The 18,877-nt window shown below is 42.9% G+C and overlaps 1 protein-coding gene across 19 annotated transcripts in view; it reads left to right on the top strand.

The window, feature by feature from the left end:
- The window catches only part of SERGEF (secretion regulating guanine nucleotide exchange factor), a 188,092-nt gene that overhangs the window by 43,323 nt on the left and 125,892 nt on the right, over window positions 1-18,877 (top strand). The window contains exons 14-16 of one of the 19 annotated variants that reach the window (XM_053291869.1): window positions 8,526-8,613; window positions 9,325-9,392; window positions 12,363-12,419. The exons of 11 other annotated variants lie outside the window; for them this stretch is intronic. Coding sequence is in view for 6 of the 8 variants with exons in the window: in XM_053291842.1 (XP_053147817.1) it covers window positions 12,360-12,479 (120 nt within the window). In the remaining 2 variants the exon portion in view is untranslated. Of the gene's footprint in view, window positions 1-8,525; window positions 8,614-9,324; window positions 9,393-12,359; window positions 13,153-14,764; window positions 15,040-18,877 lie in introns of those variants that run through there. 7 more of the 19 variants (XM_053291950.1, XM_053291943.1, XM_053291945.1 and 4 more) reach the window with 7 other exon arrangements.

Genomic DNA, 18,877 nt, shown 5'->3' with positions numbered 1-18,877 from the left:
TGTTGGTCCAGGCCTGGAGTTCAGAGGCGATGCTCCAAAGGCTGCTCTTGTTCAGTTTTAGAGACTGTGATGTCATGATGTAAAAGGTTATCTTTATTTATAGCTGCTCTAACAATACTTGGGTGCAGTAATAAAAAGACAATGAAATAGCATTTTTTAGTGATGTGCACAACAAAAACAAAAACTATCAATAAACAACTTTGTTAGCCGTCCCATAACAAATTGTGGGCAGCTCTCAACACGGCATTAAAACATCAAATAAAAACACATAACACATTAAATCACAACAGACCAAAAGGGGAAAAATACAAAATACAATACAAAGCAATTTAAAAAATCAGTTTTAAAAAGCAAAATTTAAAAGGCTTGAGTGAACAAAAAGTTATTTACCTGGCATCTAAAATAACAAAGTGATGAAGCCAGGCATACTTCACTGGGGAGGCTATTCCATAAATGGGGTGCAACCCCTGAAAAGGCCCTCTCCCTAGTAGCCACCCGCCTCACCTCGTTTGGCAGGGGCACTCAGAGCAGGGCCTCCAAAGAAGATCTTAAGGTCTGAGTCGGGACATATGGGGCAAGGCGCTCTGCCAGGTAACCCAGTCCTAAGCAATTGAGGTTAAAATCAGCCCTTTGAATTGGGTCTGGAAGCAGACTGTGAGCCAGTGTAGCTGACGAAGCACTGGCGTAATAGGACCCCACCTGGGTGTGTCGATACATTTATTTATTATTTATTTTAAAAACATATTTCTATACCCCCAAACTCATGTCTCTGGGTGGTTTACAACATGGGTCCCTGGGTTCAGAGAGCGGAGGGAGGAAAAGCTTAGTTATCTGGTAGCCATGGGGAGGGGAATGGCAAGCAAGCATCCCTGGGCCCCCACCCAGTGTTCCCTCTAATTTTTATCGACAGTGAGCAGAAAGAATTTTGTTCTCGGCAGCAGTATGAAGGCAGCGTGTGCACATAACTCTCTCTCTCTCTCTCTCTCTCTCTCTCACACACACACACTCACACACTGTCTTAATGCTTTTTAATTTCCCCAGGCCCCTAGAAATAATTAATGTGCTGAGCAAAGTGCGGCGTGCAATTTTTTTTTACCTTTTCTTAATTATTATTATTTTAAACAAAATTTCCCAGACATTATTAACTCTGTCCAGGGCCTGCAAAATCCAATTCTATCTTGAACTGTGACTGGAGGCTTGGAGTCCTTGCTTATTTGCCAAAAATCCAGCCTCTGCTTACCCCAACCATGTTCACATACAAAAACAAAAGCCAAAATATCAGGGGAGCCTGGAGAGGATTTGGTTCCGTTTGTTCTCCGTGATGAATATATTAAAAAGCATGAATTGTCTCCTTTGCTAAGCAGGGTCTGCCCTGGTTGCATTTGAATGGGAGACTACACGTGAGCACTGTAAGATATTCCCCGCAGGGGATGGAGCCGCTCTGGGAAGAGCAGAAGGTTCCAAGCTCCCTCCCTGACATCTCCAAGATAGGGCTGAGAGAGACTCCTGTCTGCAACCTTGGAAAAGCCACTGCCAGTCTGTGTAGACAACTGTGAGTGAGATGGACCAATGGTTTGACTCAGTATATGGCAGCTGCCTATGTTCCATGTTATTCATTAGTTCATTGAAACTGGTGTCTAAAGAACTGTCAAGACACATAAGATCAGAGGAAGCTGCCTTATACCAAATCAGAGCCTTGGTCCTTCTAGCTCAGCATTGTCTACTCTGACTGGCAGCGTTTTTCCAGGGTTTCAGGCAATGTCTTTCCTTTGCTCTTTCTGAAGATTGAACCTGGGACCTTCTGCATGCAAAGCAGATGCTCTACCACTGAGCTGTCCCATCCCAAATTATCAGCATATGAAATTTCTGTCTACTGAGTCTGACAATTGGAATGAAGGAAGTTAGTTTACTTTAGGTTTAGGGTTAGTTTAGTGGGTGGCAGCATCACCAGGTAGGGCTGAAAGAGACTCCAGCCTGGAACCTGGGAGATCTGCTGCCAGTCAGTGTCCAGCGCTAGATGGATCAGTGGCCAGACTCCAAAGCAGCACTCTGTTTTCCCACTTTCAGTGTGGACATGCTTTGAGACACAAATATCTTCACTGTGATTTTACAGGAGGCAGGTCCAAAACTAATGAAAACAGCCAAACGAAAAATCATGACACTGAGGAGAGTTTCAGAGAGAAGATTTGGCAGAAAATGAAGCCTTGCCGATCCATCAGCTTTGGTGTGAGCTCTTTTGGGCTATGGGTGGCTTCAAAGTAGGTCCGTATCGCTGGGAAAGCCACTGGACTTGCGTCCAAGAGAACTGTGATGGGAAGCTGGGCACTAAAAGCCGCAGAGGCCTCGGCTGCTGGGAGCTCCCAGGCATTTCTCTTGAACTTGGTGGGGCCCACCCAGATGATCAGCATCTGCCAGCAGAGGACCCAGAGAGGGCCGGACAGGAGCTGAAATACTCAGCCTTGAGTGCCTGTTTCCTCCCGGGTCGGGTGTCTTGGTGTCCTTCCTTTGTAAGTTTCAGAGCAAAGACTGGGGGCCAGCGGGGAGGGGAGACTTAAAACGCCTTCCTAGTGCTGGCTTTGCCTCTGTCGCTCTTCTTTGGCACACAGGATGACTGGCACTGGGCTGGCCACCAGTTCCAACAGTGAGGAGTGTGTAGATTTGAAAAAGAAATGATGTGCGATGTGGCTGTGTGTTTGCTTTAAGAGACTTTCAGATCAGTGTCTCACAAGGGCGCCATGGAGCCATCAGATTAAAAGCTCCTTCTCCGGCACCCACTCCTAGCTATTACTTGGAAGCAGGACTCACTAGGGTTTGCCCAGAAAAATCGGAAGATTGCAGGCCTGGATTGTGGGGAGAGTCATCGCCAAGCAAAGGGCTTGGAATGCCTTAAGTGGAGCTCCATTGCATCCGGTTTCCCCTCCCGCTGTTACGCAGTTACTTAGAGTAAAAGGTCGTGGGATTTTTTGCAGTGGACTCGATTTCCACACCACGTGCTCCAGTGTTGAGGAGAAGTATAGGGAAGATTTTGATTTTGATTTCTGTTGTGAATACAATTTTTAAAACTCTTTTTAAACCCCACCTACAGTCTTTCTGGGCTGCTGGGGGGAGCCTGTGTGTGTGGGGAGAGCCGCCACCTGTCCTCCTCCCCAAGTCGTCCTCTGGCTTCCATTTTTCTCCCCCGCCCCCAGGCCCCCATCTCTAGTCTCTCTGGGCTGTCAGGGGGAGCTGTGGGGGAAAATGCCTCCCTCCCTCCCTCTGTCATCCTCTGCTGCAGCCGGACCTGGATGAGGCCTGGCTGGGGAGGGAGGAGGCGGTAGCAATGTGGCCGTGGCAGTGGTGGCCCGGCTGGGCAGTGCTTCCCCTCCTGGCCAGGGAAATGGGCAGCGATGGCGGGCACAGCAGAGACTGGCTGCTGTGGGGGCCTGGGGGTTGGTGCATGCACATGTGCACACCTTAGAGGGAAGCCTGTCCCCACCCCAACACCACATGCATTTAGTCGGATAACTAGGTGGTTAAAAAAATTAAGTGCCTTCTCCTTGATGAGTGGCTCCCTCAAGTCCCCCACATGTGGATGTGCCCCTGGGTAGTCCTGCTTATCAAGGAACTAGCTCACAATGCCATGTTCTGCTGCAGTTTTATTGGGAGCAGATAGCTTGGAGTACAGTGAGGGAGGGGTTAAACTGTCATTGGCACATGAGTCGAGCGTGATCAATTCCCCCCCCCCCCCGGGGATTGTGGCCTGATATACCATAGAGGCTTCATGTACTACCTGCAAATCACAGCAGCCACACAAGCAAACAGTGGTGTACAACTTTGTATTCCTGAAAAGCGTTCAGAGGCTTGTGTGCACACATGCTAAGTAAGATGCTTCGCCAAACCTCTTCACTTAAACGCCCCAGTTAGCTGAAGCTCTGAAACAGAATCTCAGAAAAAAGCAATCTGTTCTTATGTATGACAGTAGGTTGAGTTCAAAAACAAATAAAAATGTATTAAGAAACTAAACATCATCTACGGAGAGAGTGCCGTTGAACAACGCACTCAAGCAGGTACTAGCCTTCAACAAGAACTGAACAGTTCTGTATCTTAACTGACCAAGAGAGACCTATCAACATAACTTCTTATGTCTCTAGTGGCCAGAAGAAGTTATTGTGGGGCTAAGAGCAATGCTTTAGAATTCTCACTTCTAACAGCTATCTATATCATTCTCCTAAACTTATCTGTCGCTAATTCCATGTGTGGCAGCTCTTGTGAGAGTTTGTGAGCAGCTGCCTGGGGGATAGTGAGGGGAATGGGGAGACAATGGCAGTGGCAGCCGGTTGGCCGGAGGAAGTGGTGGCGGGCTAGCCCGACCGGTGGGAGGCGGTGGGGGGCCAGCCCAGCAGAAGCAGTAGGCAGCAGCGGGCCAGCCTGGCTACTGGGAGTGGGTGGGAGGAGGTGGCAGGCCGGCTTTCCGGCCGGCCTGTCAGCCAGAAAGCATGGGAGTGGGGCGGAGCGGCCCGCCAGCCAGCAATGGCCGGGGAGGGGGGAGAAGTGGGTGGAGGGGGAAAGCGACCAGTTGGCCAGAAAGCCAGGCACGGGGTGGGGGTGGGGCAGTAGTGGTGGGTGGTCGGCTGGAGGAGCAGATGCTCTGTGCCCGGCCCAGCTAGTTGTCTCCTGTCTCAGCTGGGCAATTTGTAACCATATTTAAGGATCACTGAAGGCTGAGAAAAATATCTCTGGAGGGGATTTTTTAAAAAAATCTAATGTTTATGTATATGACATCTTTAAATCCAAAAGTATTTTTTCACTTCATTTAGTTCTGACATGCTTACACTAAAAAAACTAAATATCCGTGTCCATATTTATCTCTCTTTTTTTAAAAAAGTAAATAAATCTTTTTCAGAGTCATCTTTTTATTTGAGGATAGGATAGTTAGTATTCCACATGTATTCTGATCTGCCAACCTGATATATCTGCAATTATTATTTTTTGAGTGCATCTAGTCCTGTAGTTCTCAATATACTTAAGTGGTTGAAATTTGTGTTCTACAGTTCAGTGGACATTAAATAAATCTTTATCACCAGTAGTAATAGTAATTATTTGGAATGGGTTGTATGCGTCTGAAAGCAAGTGTTAAGATACATAAGTAATTGAAATTGCACCACTATTGCAAGATGACTCTGCTTTCCTGTTCTGCACTTTTCATTATAAAAGAAGAAATAAAGTGAGAAAACTAGTCACTAAAGCTTCCCCTCCACCCTGGAACAGAAGCTGACTGAGTAGGAAGCATCCAACCATGTTGAACAGAAACTATAACATGGGTGGTAGCTGCAAATTAGGCAGCTTTTAATTAAAGGCACAGTACCCCTTTGTCTCAATAGTGTTTTGCCTGTCCATACCTAATAGTCTTGTGCTGCAATTTTGGTTGATTGAAAAAAAAAAAGTGTTTTTATTGCAAAAAAAGGGCCCTCTCAAATCCACCCCAGATCAAGTTTGAAAAAACATGGGAAGGCAACAAAGTGCAATCATTTGGCAATGGTATAGATCTGATTTTCTGTAATAAAAATGAGCAAGTGGAGAACAATTTTGAAAGCAACTTTGAGAGCTCATATGGTGCTGAAAAACATTCTGCTTCTAATGCAACATTCTGTGCTCATGGATAGACTTTTAAAGGCAGTTGTACAGTCTACAATTGCGATAGCTAGTCCTGGCCTTTCCCCCCTCTTGCTGCCCATAATGGTTTCATCAGACTAGACATCTTTGGTAAGTGAAAGTACAGATCAACCACTCTTAGGTTTGCATCACACTTTATAATTGTTATTTTTGAAAGCATGTCAAGAAGCAGCTGGATAATAGCTACAGACTGAGCTTTTGTAATATATAACTGCTCAGATTTGATTCTAACATGAGAATAATTGACAAGGTTATTTGTCCAAGTGTATGTCTTAGATTTACATCTGATCACACATCATAGAGATGTGTTATGTTTCTGGTCCCCTCCGCCCCGCTAATACTTTTAAAACATCATTAGGGAATGTGAAAGTAATATGGGAATTGGCTTCTATCTGCTCCATTTGAGATTATTTTATCTCTTGAGCACAATTATGAAGGCTTCTTGCCTGAAGTCAGAACTGTTTTGGAACATGGTATTGATGATGATAATAATAATATATGATATTATTATGATGTTAAGGACTTCGTACCCTGCCTTTCAGGTGCAATGTCCTACAATAGAATGATAGAATATATGTTTACATGGCATTTTAAAAAAATCCCTCGTGACAATTCTAATAAGTTAATTTTAAGAGCTACAATTATTCCTTATATGGAATAGTTGCTCTTGTGGATTTTTTTTTTTTAAATCCACATTCTCTTGTGGATAAGAAAAAAATGCTTCTACAAAGCATGTTCAAAAACATATTTACATAATACTTTACTGTATGTAGGAAGGTATTATTAATTCAAACCCCTCCTGTATCCTACCAAAGAAAACCACCGGGTTCTGTGGGTGCCAGGAGTCAAAATTGACTTGATAGCACACTTTACCTTTACCTTTAATGAATAACTGGATTCTCTGGTTATTGCATAGTCTGCTATGGAGATGTCTAGCTGCTCCCCTTGTATGGTTAAACTGAATCAGTTTCCATTTGTGATTCCTGAGGACTTGGACACATTGTTTGGGACAGTTGGCCAGACCACCTGTCCTCTTGATCCTTGCCTGACATTACTTATTTAATCTAGCAGGGAGATTATTGGAGAGAGTCTTGTTAATATCATTAATGCCTCTCTGAGGAGGCCTCTTTGTCTCAAGGAGGCAATTATTAGTCCACTTTTATTATTTTATTTAATTAATTTATTTATTTATTTAATCATAATTTTATACCGCCTGATATGTATATCTCCGGGTGGTGTGAAGAAAACTGCATTAAAGAAAACTGCATTGGATTCCTCAGAGTTAGGCAATTATAGGCCTGATTTCAACCTCCCATGGTTGGGCAAGGTGATTGTGAGGGTGGTGGCTTTTCAGCTCCAGGAAGTCTTGAAAGAAGCAGATTATCTGGTCCCATTTCAAACCGGTTTTTGGACAGGCTATGAGACTGAGATGGCCTTGGCTGGCCTGTTGAATGATCTCCAATTAAGATTTGAGGGGGGGAATGTGACTCTTTTTTAATCTCTTGGCGCTTTCAATACCATCAGCCGTGGTATCTTCTGGAGTGCTTGAAGCACTGCTTTGCAGTGGTTCCGCTCCCACCTCTCTGTTAGATTCCAGATGGCATTGCTTGGAGGTTACTGTTCTTCAAAACAAGAACTACTGTATGGGGTCCCACAGAGCTCCTTTCCATCTCCAATGCTTTTTAACATTTACTTGAAACTGCTGAGAGAGATCCTGAGAAGATTTGGTGCAGGGTTTTATCAATATGCTGATTACTACTACTACTGCTGCTATTACTGATATTTATATATCGCTTTTAATCAAAAGTTCCCAAAGCAGTTTACATAAAGAAATAAGAATAAATAAATAAAGATGGCTCCCTAACCTCACAATGTAAAAAGAAATATAAGATAGACACTAGCAACAGCCACTCTTATAATATAAATCTGGACAATACGCCAGGATGCACTTAAATAGGAAAGGAACATCCACTAAAATGCTAATGATAATAGTGTATTTTACACAAACAAAAGGAAAATGTAATATTTATTTTGGAAAGTATTTAATTGTCTCTGTGAGCTGTAGTGGTTATAATAGTATAGATATAATAATTGTATAAGGAAAATGTAATATTTATTTTGGAAAGCTTGTCTATGAGCTGTAGTGGCTATAATAGTATAGATATAATAATTGTATAATAGTATAGATACAATAATTGTTATATATCTCCCCTAAATGTACCCGCTGCTAATCCCATGTGTGGCAGCTATCGCGAGAGTTTGTGAGCAGCTGCCTGGATAGCAACAGGGAAAGAAACAGCGATGGTGGCTGGGTGGGTGGCCGGCGGCCGGGAGGAAGGGCGGTGGTGGGCTAGAAGAGGTGGTGGGCCAGCTGGCCACCATGAGGGAGCATGGTGGCGGGCCAGAGGAAGCGGCCGGCTGGTGAGAAAAAGTGGCAGCTGGCAGGAGGTGCCGGGCTGGACTGTGGGCCTGAGAAGGTGGTGGGCTAAGTAGGAGTGTGCATGGAACTGGTCCGGGGCCATGTAAGATGCCTCCCGCTGCTTTTCCTCCTCTGGCGCTCGACTAATTGGCAAAGTTTTGGGGGCGGCAGAGTTCCTTCCTGCTGCCCCTGCCCCCATCGTTGTCTTGAAGAAGAAGTTGGCACCATGCATTCGCCCATCACGCGCCGCGGGTGAATGCATGGCGCCAACTTCTCCTTCAAGACAATGATGCCAGGGGTAGGAGGGCCGGTTTGGGGGGAGGAAATGGGACAGGTGAGGGGGAGAACTAGAGGTTTAGCTGCTCTGCGCCTGGCTCAGCTAGTTGACTGTTGTTGCTCTTTTTCAAAATTTTAGTTGTTTCCCAGTCCAACAAATATCTTTGTTTTAAATTAGGAATGGCCAGTTGGTGGCCTATGGATCAGATCTAGGTCTTGAAGCAATTTTATTTGGCCACTGGTAACGCTCTTCAATTTTGATCAAGGTATGAAATGATTTGTTCAGTTTCACTTGTAATGAAAAGAAGCAACTTTTATCTCTGTTTAATAAACTTTGAGGCTATTGACAAGCAGCCAAGTCTGGGCTAAGCCTGGGCTTGGCTGCCAGTGAGAATCAGCGGGAGCAGAGAGGCCCCCACTGGTGTTGCAGCGGCAAACCAGCCTATGGAGCCCACTGGTTAACTGAGGTTAAGATTGCGAGTGTGGGCTTAATTTGGGCTAACTGCTTGTGTGTGAGCACTGGCTCCTCCCAGCCAATGTTGGCACAGGAGCGGGCTCCCAGCTGTCACTGGTGGGATCTGCAAAATGCACCTTGCGCTTGTGCAGTGCATTGCGGGATTTCCGGGGACCAGAACAAGTTATGGCCCTGGATCCCTCCACCCTGCTCTGTGCTTTATGGAGAAGGGCTGCTCCTGTGGGAGTGCGGAGCCTGTTTTTACCACCAAACCTTGGATCATCTGCAGGGAAGGTAAGCTCTTTGTAAGCTCTTCACCCCTCCCCACCCACTATCCTCTGCAATCACGAGAATCACCCCATTGTATTTTACAACTGTCCTATATACTTTCCATTATTCTGCTGCTTGAGGGAACCTTTCAGGAAGCAGATTCATTCCTCAGCTCCCATTCCATTTAATGACCACATACCACCAAAGTGAAGCTGAATCAATTTCTGCCATGTGAAGCCAATTTTTATTATAGACCCTGATGTCAGATACTTTCATCCACAAGACTGGTGGAGAATAGACTGGTCTTCTACATACAAAAAGGTTAGTTTTCCATTTCTTGAATACCTGTAATTTTGGGTAGAAATGCCACATCAGCATAAACACTATTGTAAGGGGAAAACACTGAAAAAATGCAGAAAGCCAGCAGAAATGCCGCATCGGTGTAAATGCCACAGTTAGAGGGGGACATCATGCTCCCCCCCCCCCAGTTGTGTTAAACGCTTAAAATTTTACTACAGCTAAGTTTTAATCTTATTACAGTTAAGCATTGCAATGTAAATCACTGGTAATCCATATCCTCGTCAGTCTTAACACAATGAAAGGAAATGTATGCAATGAAAGGAAATTAACACATAAATGCTCTCTCTCTCTCTCTCTCTCTCTCTCTCTCTCTCTCTCTCTCTCTATATATATATATATATATATAATTTTAACACGTCACGTTGCAGAAGTAATTTCCCATTACACTTCATAGGAAACCTTCTTTTATTTATTTTTAAGCACATCACATTATAAACTTGAAATTACAGTTCAAAGGCAACATTGGTTGGGTTTTTTGCACATCACATTCCAAAAATTATACACTTTAAATTGCACTTCAAAGGAAACCTTCAAAGTCTGAATGATCACAATTCAAAATAAAAAGGTTTAACAAGTTCTCATCTAATTTTTCAGGATTGTCTGCATCCTCGTCTTTTTCACCCTCTTGTGAAATGTTAATTGCATTGTTTTCAGCATTTCCAGATCGTATAATTCCAGCTTTGGTGAAACTAGAAATCACTGAAGAGCTTTTAATAGCTTTCCATGCTTCTGAAACCCTTTTTGTACATTTCCCCACCCTTTGTGAAGGTATGCAGGCTTTTCCTCATCTAGTTTTCCCAATGCTTTCGCATTTCACATTTAAATGCCTTGTACACGGATAAATCTAAGGGCTGCAAGATTTGGTCAAACCACCAGGAATCACAGCTAGTGTTGCTGATACCTTTTTGCATTCATTTTTAATTGAAACCAGTAAATGTGCATGCATTGAGTCCATTATTAAAATGCCACATGGCTGGAAGAAAAGCTCATTTTCTTTTTGCCAAATTTCATTTAGCCATTCAAACATTATGTCATCGCACATCCACCCTTCTCATTAGCACGAACAACATCTGAAAGAAAATCACTTTTTGGGGTAGATTTCCATTTAGAAATTAGCATTGGTTTTAGTTTGTTGCCATTTGCGGTGCAGGCTAATATGCATGTGAAAGATGTCTTCTCATTTTCAGTTGTAACTATGGAAACTGTTATTTCTCTTTTTTCATTCACAGTTCTATTCGGAGGACAGTCAAACGTCTGGAACGTCATATTTATTATTTGTGATTGCACAAATTTCCCCCGCACAATAGCATTTGGAAAAAACTTTTAAAATGCAGATTTCCACCACCCCCCGTCCACCAGCCCTTCTGCAGCTGCTGTCCCATTGTTTTAGTGTGCCCAGATAAATTATTTCACCTCATAAATTTGCTGCACCAACATGGGCTATCTTTTAAAGTCAGTTATCCGCATTTGTTGTGCCATTAATTTTGCCAGTAGGCAGATTTTCATAGTAGAGATTGGGGCTATTCTCATGGTCTGCAAAAATTGGGCTAGGAGAGCCTAGCCCAATTTTGGCAGATCATGAGAACCACCGGGCTTGGCTGCGAGCCCGGTGGTTCTAGAGCGGGTAACCCACTTCTGTAGCCCTCCCCATAGCCCGGGTTTGCAGAGCGAGCGCTCCGCAAAGTCGCGCTATCTCATCGTTTGTAGCCACAGCGCAGTTCTGCACTGTGGTTACTCATGAGTAGACCCCCGGAGGGGAGGCGAAAAGCCACCTCCCGGCTCCGTGGGTCTCCCCAGTATGCCCTGTGCACTCGTGCAGGGCATATTGGAGCTTCTGGGGGCCACACGGACTCCGGGCTCCCCAGCCCCCGCCGTCTCCATCACAGAGCTTGCAATCGTGTGGGCGGCTGATCCGGCCGCCCAAGGCTCCCACCCCTCTCATGTGTGGGGAGAGCCAACTTAGCCCGCTCTTCCTTCACACTCGAAGAAGTCGGGTCTCACTGATCATGAGACCTGGTCCATTGTCAGTCCTTTCCCCCCCTCTGCTCTTCAATCCGCTCCTCGAGGTTATTCTCCAAATCAGGCCAGGCTGCAACACCACTTCTCCTTGCACATTTTAATTTCGGCATTCTTGCCCGGTCATCTTTTTCTGATTTCGACCTACAAATGCAGCGTCCATCCACTTTAAATTCATGGACTGCAGCTCTGTTTCTGATCTGCTCTGCTCTTAGCACAACTCTTAGCTTGAAACTAGCAGTGTAGCTTTTATGCCGTTTGGGGCCATTCCCCCCCCATGAAATCAGTGGCAGAAATCCCGACCGGAAATCTCACATTAACACCGCATCGATGGAAGCTCTTTTCCAGCTTGCCCCCTGAATTTGCATGTAAACACTGCAGGCAGCTATAAACAACTTTTAAAAATATGGCATTTCTACCCACTGTGGCATTTCTACCCAGAATTATGGTAAATACATTCAGATAATAAAACCTTTCCAAAGTTAACTGTTAGTCCCAAATCTTCTGTTGCCGAGAGTTTTCAGAAACAATCCACTCTGCACATGAGCTGGTGCTGCCCAGTTTTGAACTCTCCACTGGTTGAATAGCACTGGCATAGTGGATATGCTAGTATATCTGTGACATAATGCCAGTGTCAAGATGGGGACATATCTCTGAGATATGCCAGCAGAAGGCAGCTTCACCAAATTCTACGCTGCTCAGACTGGTGTAGTTGGAGCATTGAATTGCACTCTTATAAGTCCTAAACTTTGGGTGGATTGTGCCCTATATTGTTAACTGCTCATTTAATCTGTTCATTATATCTATCTATCAAGTTTTAAAAATTATTAAAATTAATAATTCTAATTAAATGCCTGAGAGAACAGGAGACTTGAGGTTCTTCCTGAAAACAAACAGATGCTCTTATTTCAGCAGGAAGCTTATTCCAAAGCCCTGGGGCAGCCACAGAGAAAGCCCGGTCCTGGGTCACCACCAAACGAGCCGGAGGCAACCGTAACCACACCTCTCCAGATTTTTGTCCTCAAAAGCTGATTTTATAATAGACTGTTCCTCCTGTGATTTTATATGCAGTAGAACTCTAATCAGGATTTCAGTTTTACCGGAGTACTCTTCATTATTCAGGTTTACTATTTCTCCAGGTTTGGGAGTGTGATAACCTAGTGTGATAACCACTTATATTTTTCTGCATAACTGATTATCCAGATGTCTTATGTTTCTTAAGGCATATGGACATGCAAAACTGTACTCTGCTGTTGCTTTGCATGTCCGTAATATTTCTTTGCATACATACTTGTTGGATTTTAAAGTCATTGCCTCCTTTTGTCCTCCTTGTTTGTAGAAAGGTATTTGGCTGACACTTGATTCTACATATTCATCATGTCTGCATGTCTGCTTGGCCCTAGTCCGATATCCTCATCATAGTTCCTGTAGTGACTGTGTTTAGCAAAGCATGATGAAAGGAGAGAGCGAGAATAAGCTCTAGAGTTATATATTTACCCAAGTATGCTAGGCAAAACTCTGCCCTGAGTTGTACATGTAAGTTTTAGTAGTGTATTTATTGCTTGCTGTACATAATTTATGTTTTTGCTACCACTGTATTATAGTACTTGATTTTACAAGCTTCAAAGGGAATTAGAGTTCCAGACTTTATGTGGCAGGTTGTTTGAGTTTGTTTGTGGTGTCAAATAAATGAAAGAAAGAGAAATTGAATAAGATCTCTTTTGTAGAGTGTTATATACCTCATTAACTAAGAATGCCAAGACGTGCTTAGGTGTATAGATTTATTAGCTTTCTTTCCATGGTCAACGAGCAGAAGAGAATAATTTGAATTTTTTCCAGACACCCTAACAGAGAGGTTAGGGGGGAAAATGTAACTTTCTGCTTGCTGAGGATGTTATAGACAAGCACATACACATTTAATGTGCATAACTGTATCCAACAGATACATGAAAGTGGCTTCAGTTTAATTAGGCTTAGCTGGTATGGTACTCCACTGATTTTTTTTTTAAACTATGAATGTATTGTAATGAACTGCACTGCAGGGTGCAGTATCTGATTGGCATGCCAGGAGCATCACTAGCATACAGTTAAGTAGAGACTGGCGAGTAAACTGGGTCAGAAAACATGCCTCCTGTACCTGCAGAGACTGCAGAGTGTAACAGCAAAGAAACAGCACTGTCCACAGCATGGCACTGTCTTACAAAGTATAGATGAAGAAGGCTGCTGAGAGTGTGTCTTTAATGTACATCTTAGAGCTAATGATGTTTCATATTTTGCCAGGTGATTGTAAGAGGGGCTGTTTTTACCCCCTTTGAATCTAATGAAACCATACCATATTTGCCTGTGGCCTCAAAGGCTAGCAGAGGTTGATACACGTGTACCTTTATACATTTTGATAGGATAATGTTTTAAATTGGCATATTATTATTGGTAATGTATTTGTTTGAGAATGTAGAACAAATATAGGAACCCATCAAACCCATCTATGCTCCCATTTGCTGTATCCAGATATATTATGTAAATCTTTATCCAAATGGTCAACTAAGGAAATTCAAATTATGGTGAGAATGCATCATATATAGACATATATTCTTTTGGAATCCTAAGAAAATCTAAATAAAGTTATTAGTTGAGATTAGGTGGGGAGGAGCAAACATTAATTCAAGGTCCCTGATTAGGCACCAGCTTGCCATGAACTGTCATAGGGAGAAGACATATCATGGGAGCATGAATGTCAGAGTCAAACTGGCAAAAGCCAGAAAGCGGAGTCAGGGTCAAAAGCCAGAAAGCAGGCCTTTGGGGCAGGCAAGGCAAAGTCAATCAAGTAGGAGGTCAGCAACCAAAGATCAGTCCTTTAGGAGCAGGCAGGGACAAGGTCCAAAATCAAGCAAGGGGTCAAAAGTCATCAATCCAAGAACAAGGAGCAGGAGCAGAAACAAGGTAGTACATGTCCACAACGAAGTTGCTTCAGCAAACATTGGTGGCAAACTGAAGTCTTAAATTCAGAACCCGCACTGCAGCCCCGCCTAAGCCTCAAATTTCTTAAAGGGACTGCACCCTATTTCTTAAGCGCTGGCTGTGGCATAGCAGGGGGGATGCTGGTGGAGATTGGGGTGCTTCTGGATCACCTTCTGACTCAAATGTCACAGGTAAGTGTGTGTTGAGGGGGTCAGCAAGTGCTGGTGTAGGTGAGAGCCCCTCGAACCTTGCCTCATCTTGTGAGTCGGGCTCAGGGCTCACGGGCACTTCACCTTGAGAGCTTCTGGTGTCCAGCTCAGGGGTCCTGATCCCTTCATTGTGGGACTCCTCTGTGTCAGATCCAGGGTTCATGACAACACCAGAGCCAGACGATGGATGGACCTCCAACATGGGGGCAAGATGATCCCTCCTCCTCCTCCTCCTCCTGCTCTTGTTCCTGTTGGTCCACTGCTTGCCTGAGCCAGGTGACAAGCTTGCCTCGGACATCACAAGACATCACCAGTGACAAGCCTGTCCTCCGATGGAGCAGAGGCCCCTACATTTTGGGTCTGGTCTAGAGATGTAAAGGCCTGTGTGGGGGGAATGTAAAAAAAATTGGGGGGAGCCCCTCTTTTTTTCAAAGGACTTCTTTCCCCCCAAAAAAATTAAAAGAAAAAAGGTATTATGAAATATTTTCTTTCTGAATTTTGAATAAAATATTTAAGAAAAGATGTTCAAATATATTCATATAAGGAAAAGTGTTCTGCCCTTTACTATCTCAAGCTTCTTGCTTGCTTCAGTCTCTTCCATCTTCTACAGCATGTGAAAGAAATTGGTGTATGTTTGGAAATAGACCAGATCAATTAAAAACAAACATGTGAAAAATAGAGAGGCTTGTCTCAATCCAGGCAATTCAATTTTCATAGGTTATTAAGATGATAAAAATAAAGGATCAGAAGAAGATAAAACTGCTAATAGAGATAGCTCAGAAAATGAGATGGATTAGACAAAATATCTCGTGGACAAATTGTATTTAATAAGTCTCCCCACTGTCTCTTTCTGAAAGTGACGGGAAGCTCATCACTGCAGCAATGACACAATCATTAATAGTGATGGAGCCTCTGCAGGCTTGGTAGAAGCAAAGATGTGGCTTGGGGATGCACGGAATGAATGTGTCCACCTCACTCTTCAATGGCCAAGGTGCTGCACTGTATGTCCACTGCTAACTGAGCAAAGAGGCACCTTTTAAAAAGTGGTGATTCTCATATATTTAGCAAGGAGAGAGCAAGTGCCCCTATCTAACCCCAGCACAACACCCCCCGCCCCCAGTGGCTGTTGCTGATGTCTACCTTATGTTTCTTTTTAGGTTGTGAGCCTGTTGGAGACAGGGAACCATCTTATTTATTTACTTTATTTTCTATATGAAGTGCTTTGAGAACTCATGTTGAAAAGCAGTATATCAATAGTAGTAGTAGTAGTAGTAGTAAGCCAGGTTCCCCCCCCCCCCCCCCAGTTTTCAGTTTGCCTGCTCCTCTTATACAGTTTTTGACAGTTTCTGAGAAGCAGGCAAAAAGTTGATGTTGAAAATAGAAGATTCTGGCTTACAGAGATGCTGGATTCCTTGGAGTTCAGCAGATTGCAGTCCATCTGTCCAAATTAAATGGCATTTAAGAGTAAGTTACTACATCTGTATATTTATTTCTCTAAGACGTGTCCATGGCTAATCCCATGTGTGGCAGCTCTTGCTAGAGTTTGCGAGCAGCTGCCAATTAGCCACAGGGACAGGGGAGAAAGTGGCGGCAGTGCCAGCTGGCTGGGGAAAAAAAATGGTGGTGGAGGACGGCTGGCAGAGAAAACGGCAGCAGGCAGAAGGAGGAGGCAGAGGAGGGCAAGCAGCAGCCTGCCACGGAGGACAAGTGCCGGCCGCGCCGGCCGGCCCTGGAGGGAGAATGACCTTGTGGGGGAGAAGAACAAAATGGGGCGGGAGGGGAAGACAGGGAGATCTAGGGGAAGAGATGCTCTGCACCAGGTCAGCTAGTTTGGAATAATAGTATGACTAAACTATACCTCTAAATGTAATATACCAAACATGATCAATGTTATGAGCAAAGCAGGTTATACATCATAAATGTTCCTAAAGAAACAATGTGACTTTAGAACTGTGAAAAGTGCGGAAAAAAAGTATTTCATATATTTCAATTTCCCCCAATATTTCAATTTTTCTGAAAAAACTGTAGGGAACAGTTTTTTCCTGTAACTTCAAAATTTCTTGAAATTTTACACCTCTAGTCTGGCTTTTAGAAAATTGTACATCTCTATTCTATGTATCCTTCTGTCTCATTGGAAGAAATATATTGCCTACAGAATCTCTATATTTGTAGTGGCAGAATATAAAATTAGACACAAGTATGTGCAATCCAGTGTAGTTTCTTGTATTTGAAATATTTTTTTTGTAATTGTAGTATTGTACTTGTTTTCTTTTACTTAAATTAATAACACATTTTACCACTCATAAGACTAAATGCTGTTTGTTTAATTTGCTGTGCGATTGATTACCAATAGTTTTAAGCAACAGAATGTCCTTATAACTTTGCTATGTAAATCGCTTTGAGAATTTCTGAAAATTTTTGTTGAAAAGTAGTATATATTGTATTTTAAGATGTCAAGAAACTACTGTCTTCCCTGTCCCTAATATTTCTTCATCTCCCTCAGAACAATCCTGGGTGGCAGACCACTGTTATCACAATTTTACAGAAGGAACTCAAAAGCTAATAAACAACATTGTCCAACATTAACCAATTTGAGTTTAGCACTCTCCATTTGAACACACTGGCCATATATTTAACATAAGAGTGGAGGAAATTTAAGCAACATCTAAATTGGACACAAGAATCACATTGTAGTTTTTGCTCCATTTTTTGGAATAATTTACATTTCCCCTGAATGTTTCAGATGTTTTAAAATATCTGAGATGAATTCCCAGGCCAATTTGTTACAGAATGATCGACATCTACAAGTAATACCTTACTTGCCTTACTACTCCTACAATTTGCTCTGCATGAGAATGTTATACATAAACTATTTTTTCTTGAACCTATGAAGCTGCTTTGCACCAGATCTTTGGTACATCTTGCCCAGTACCATCTGCTCTGACATGCTATGGCCAGAGTTTCAGGCACAGGTCTTTCTTTAACTCTCTAACCCGTTAGCTAGAGATGCCACCTTCTTCATGTAAAGCATGTGGTCTATTACTGAGCTGTGACACCTTCCCTTCTCTTTTTATTACACAACAGAAGTCATTTCATTAAAGGCATAAGATAAAATAAGACAAGAAGTTCTGGTAAGAACTAATCTGCCTGCCTTCCTTTCATTATAATCTTAATTGATAATAACATCTTCAAAGGTTAGCCCACTTCTGTCTCAAATGTTCACACATTCACTATCTGGAATTGGGATGGATGACATCATCACAAATTATGCCATTGAGATGTCCATATGTGTTCCTACAGCTGATCAAATTTGGTTCAAATTGGTTCGGCAGTTCACAAGTTAGCCCACTTGCAGCTCAAATGTTCCTGTGTCCACCATCTTGAATTTGGGTGGATGACGTCATCACAAACTGAACCATTGAGGTGTCTCTGCAACTGCACCAAATGTCCAACACACACACACACACACACACACACAGAGCCCTGGGTGATCTTGTAAGCTTACTTTCCTTAAGGAAAGTAGGCTACCTTTTGCAAAAAGACCTAACAAAAATCCTATACAGAACACATGTTCGGGTGTATGGCCATATTTATTACTCTACATCAGTATACTCATATATATCACTCTACATCAGTATAGCTCTTCTTTTTCTAGAGTGTAGTCAATTTTTGTTGTATCCTGCAATTTTATGCCGCTTTACGTTTAATTTTTCTCCTGATAGTACTGTTCTTGGATTTAAAATTCTGTATAATCATCTCTCTCTCCCTCTCTCCTTCTCTTGTAAATGAAAACCTTGGAGCTATTACTATTTCCTTAACAAAACAAAACACCTCTCTGGAAATTATGGTAACTTTTGTATTTAATTTAAGCTGAAAGCTATAAAGTTTTGGGGTCTGATATGCTGTGTCAGTGCTTAGCTTTCCCCCTATTATCTGCTCTCGTCCCCCTCCTAGGGAGAAATGCTTATTTCATGCTTTTCTGCATTAATCTTGAGTGTATTGAACCACCATTCTTTCTTATCCTCTCCAGCTCCTCCATGTGCATAGCATCCTACAGTGCAGACTGAGGTCATTGAAGTCTCCTGTCTTGTACTGTTTCAAGCACAAAAGTTAGATATGAAATGACATGCCCGTGACAGATGATAGTAAATGTTCTTCCCAACTGTTTCTCTATTTCTCTATTTATCTTGTTCACGTACTGATTTTTATATAGGGGAGTGTTAAAAATTCATTGGCTTTTTGTTGCTGTTTTTTTCATTGCTA

The sequence above is a fragment of the Hemicordylus capensis genome, chromosome 1, assembly GCF_027244095.1.
Source record: "Hemicordylus capensis ecotype Gifberg chromosome 1, rHemCap1.1.pri, whole genome shotgun sequence".
NCBI lineage: Eukaryota > Metazoa > Chordata > Lepidosauria > Squamata > Cordylidae > Hemicordylus > Hemicordylus capensis.
The sequence above is the reverse complement of the archived record's forward strand: the minus strand, read 5'-3'. Positions and strand labels throughout refer to the sequence as shown.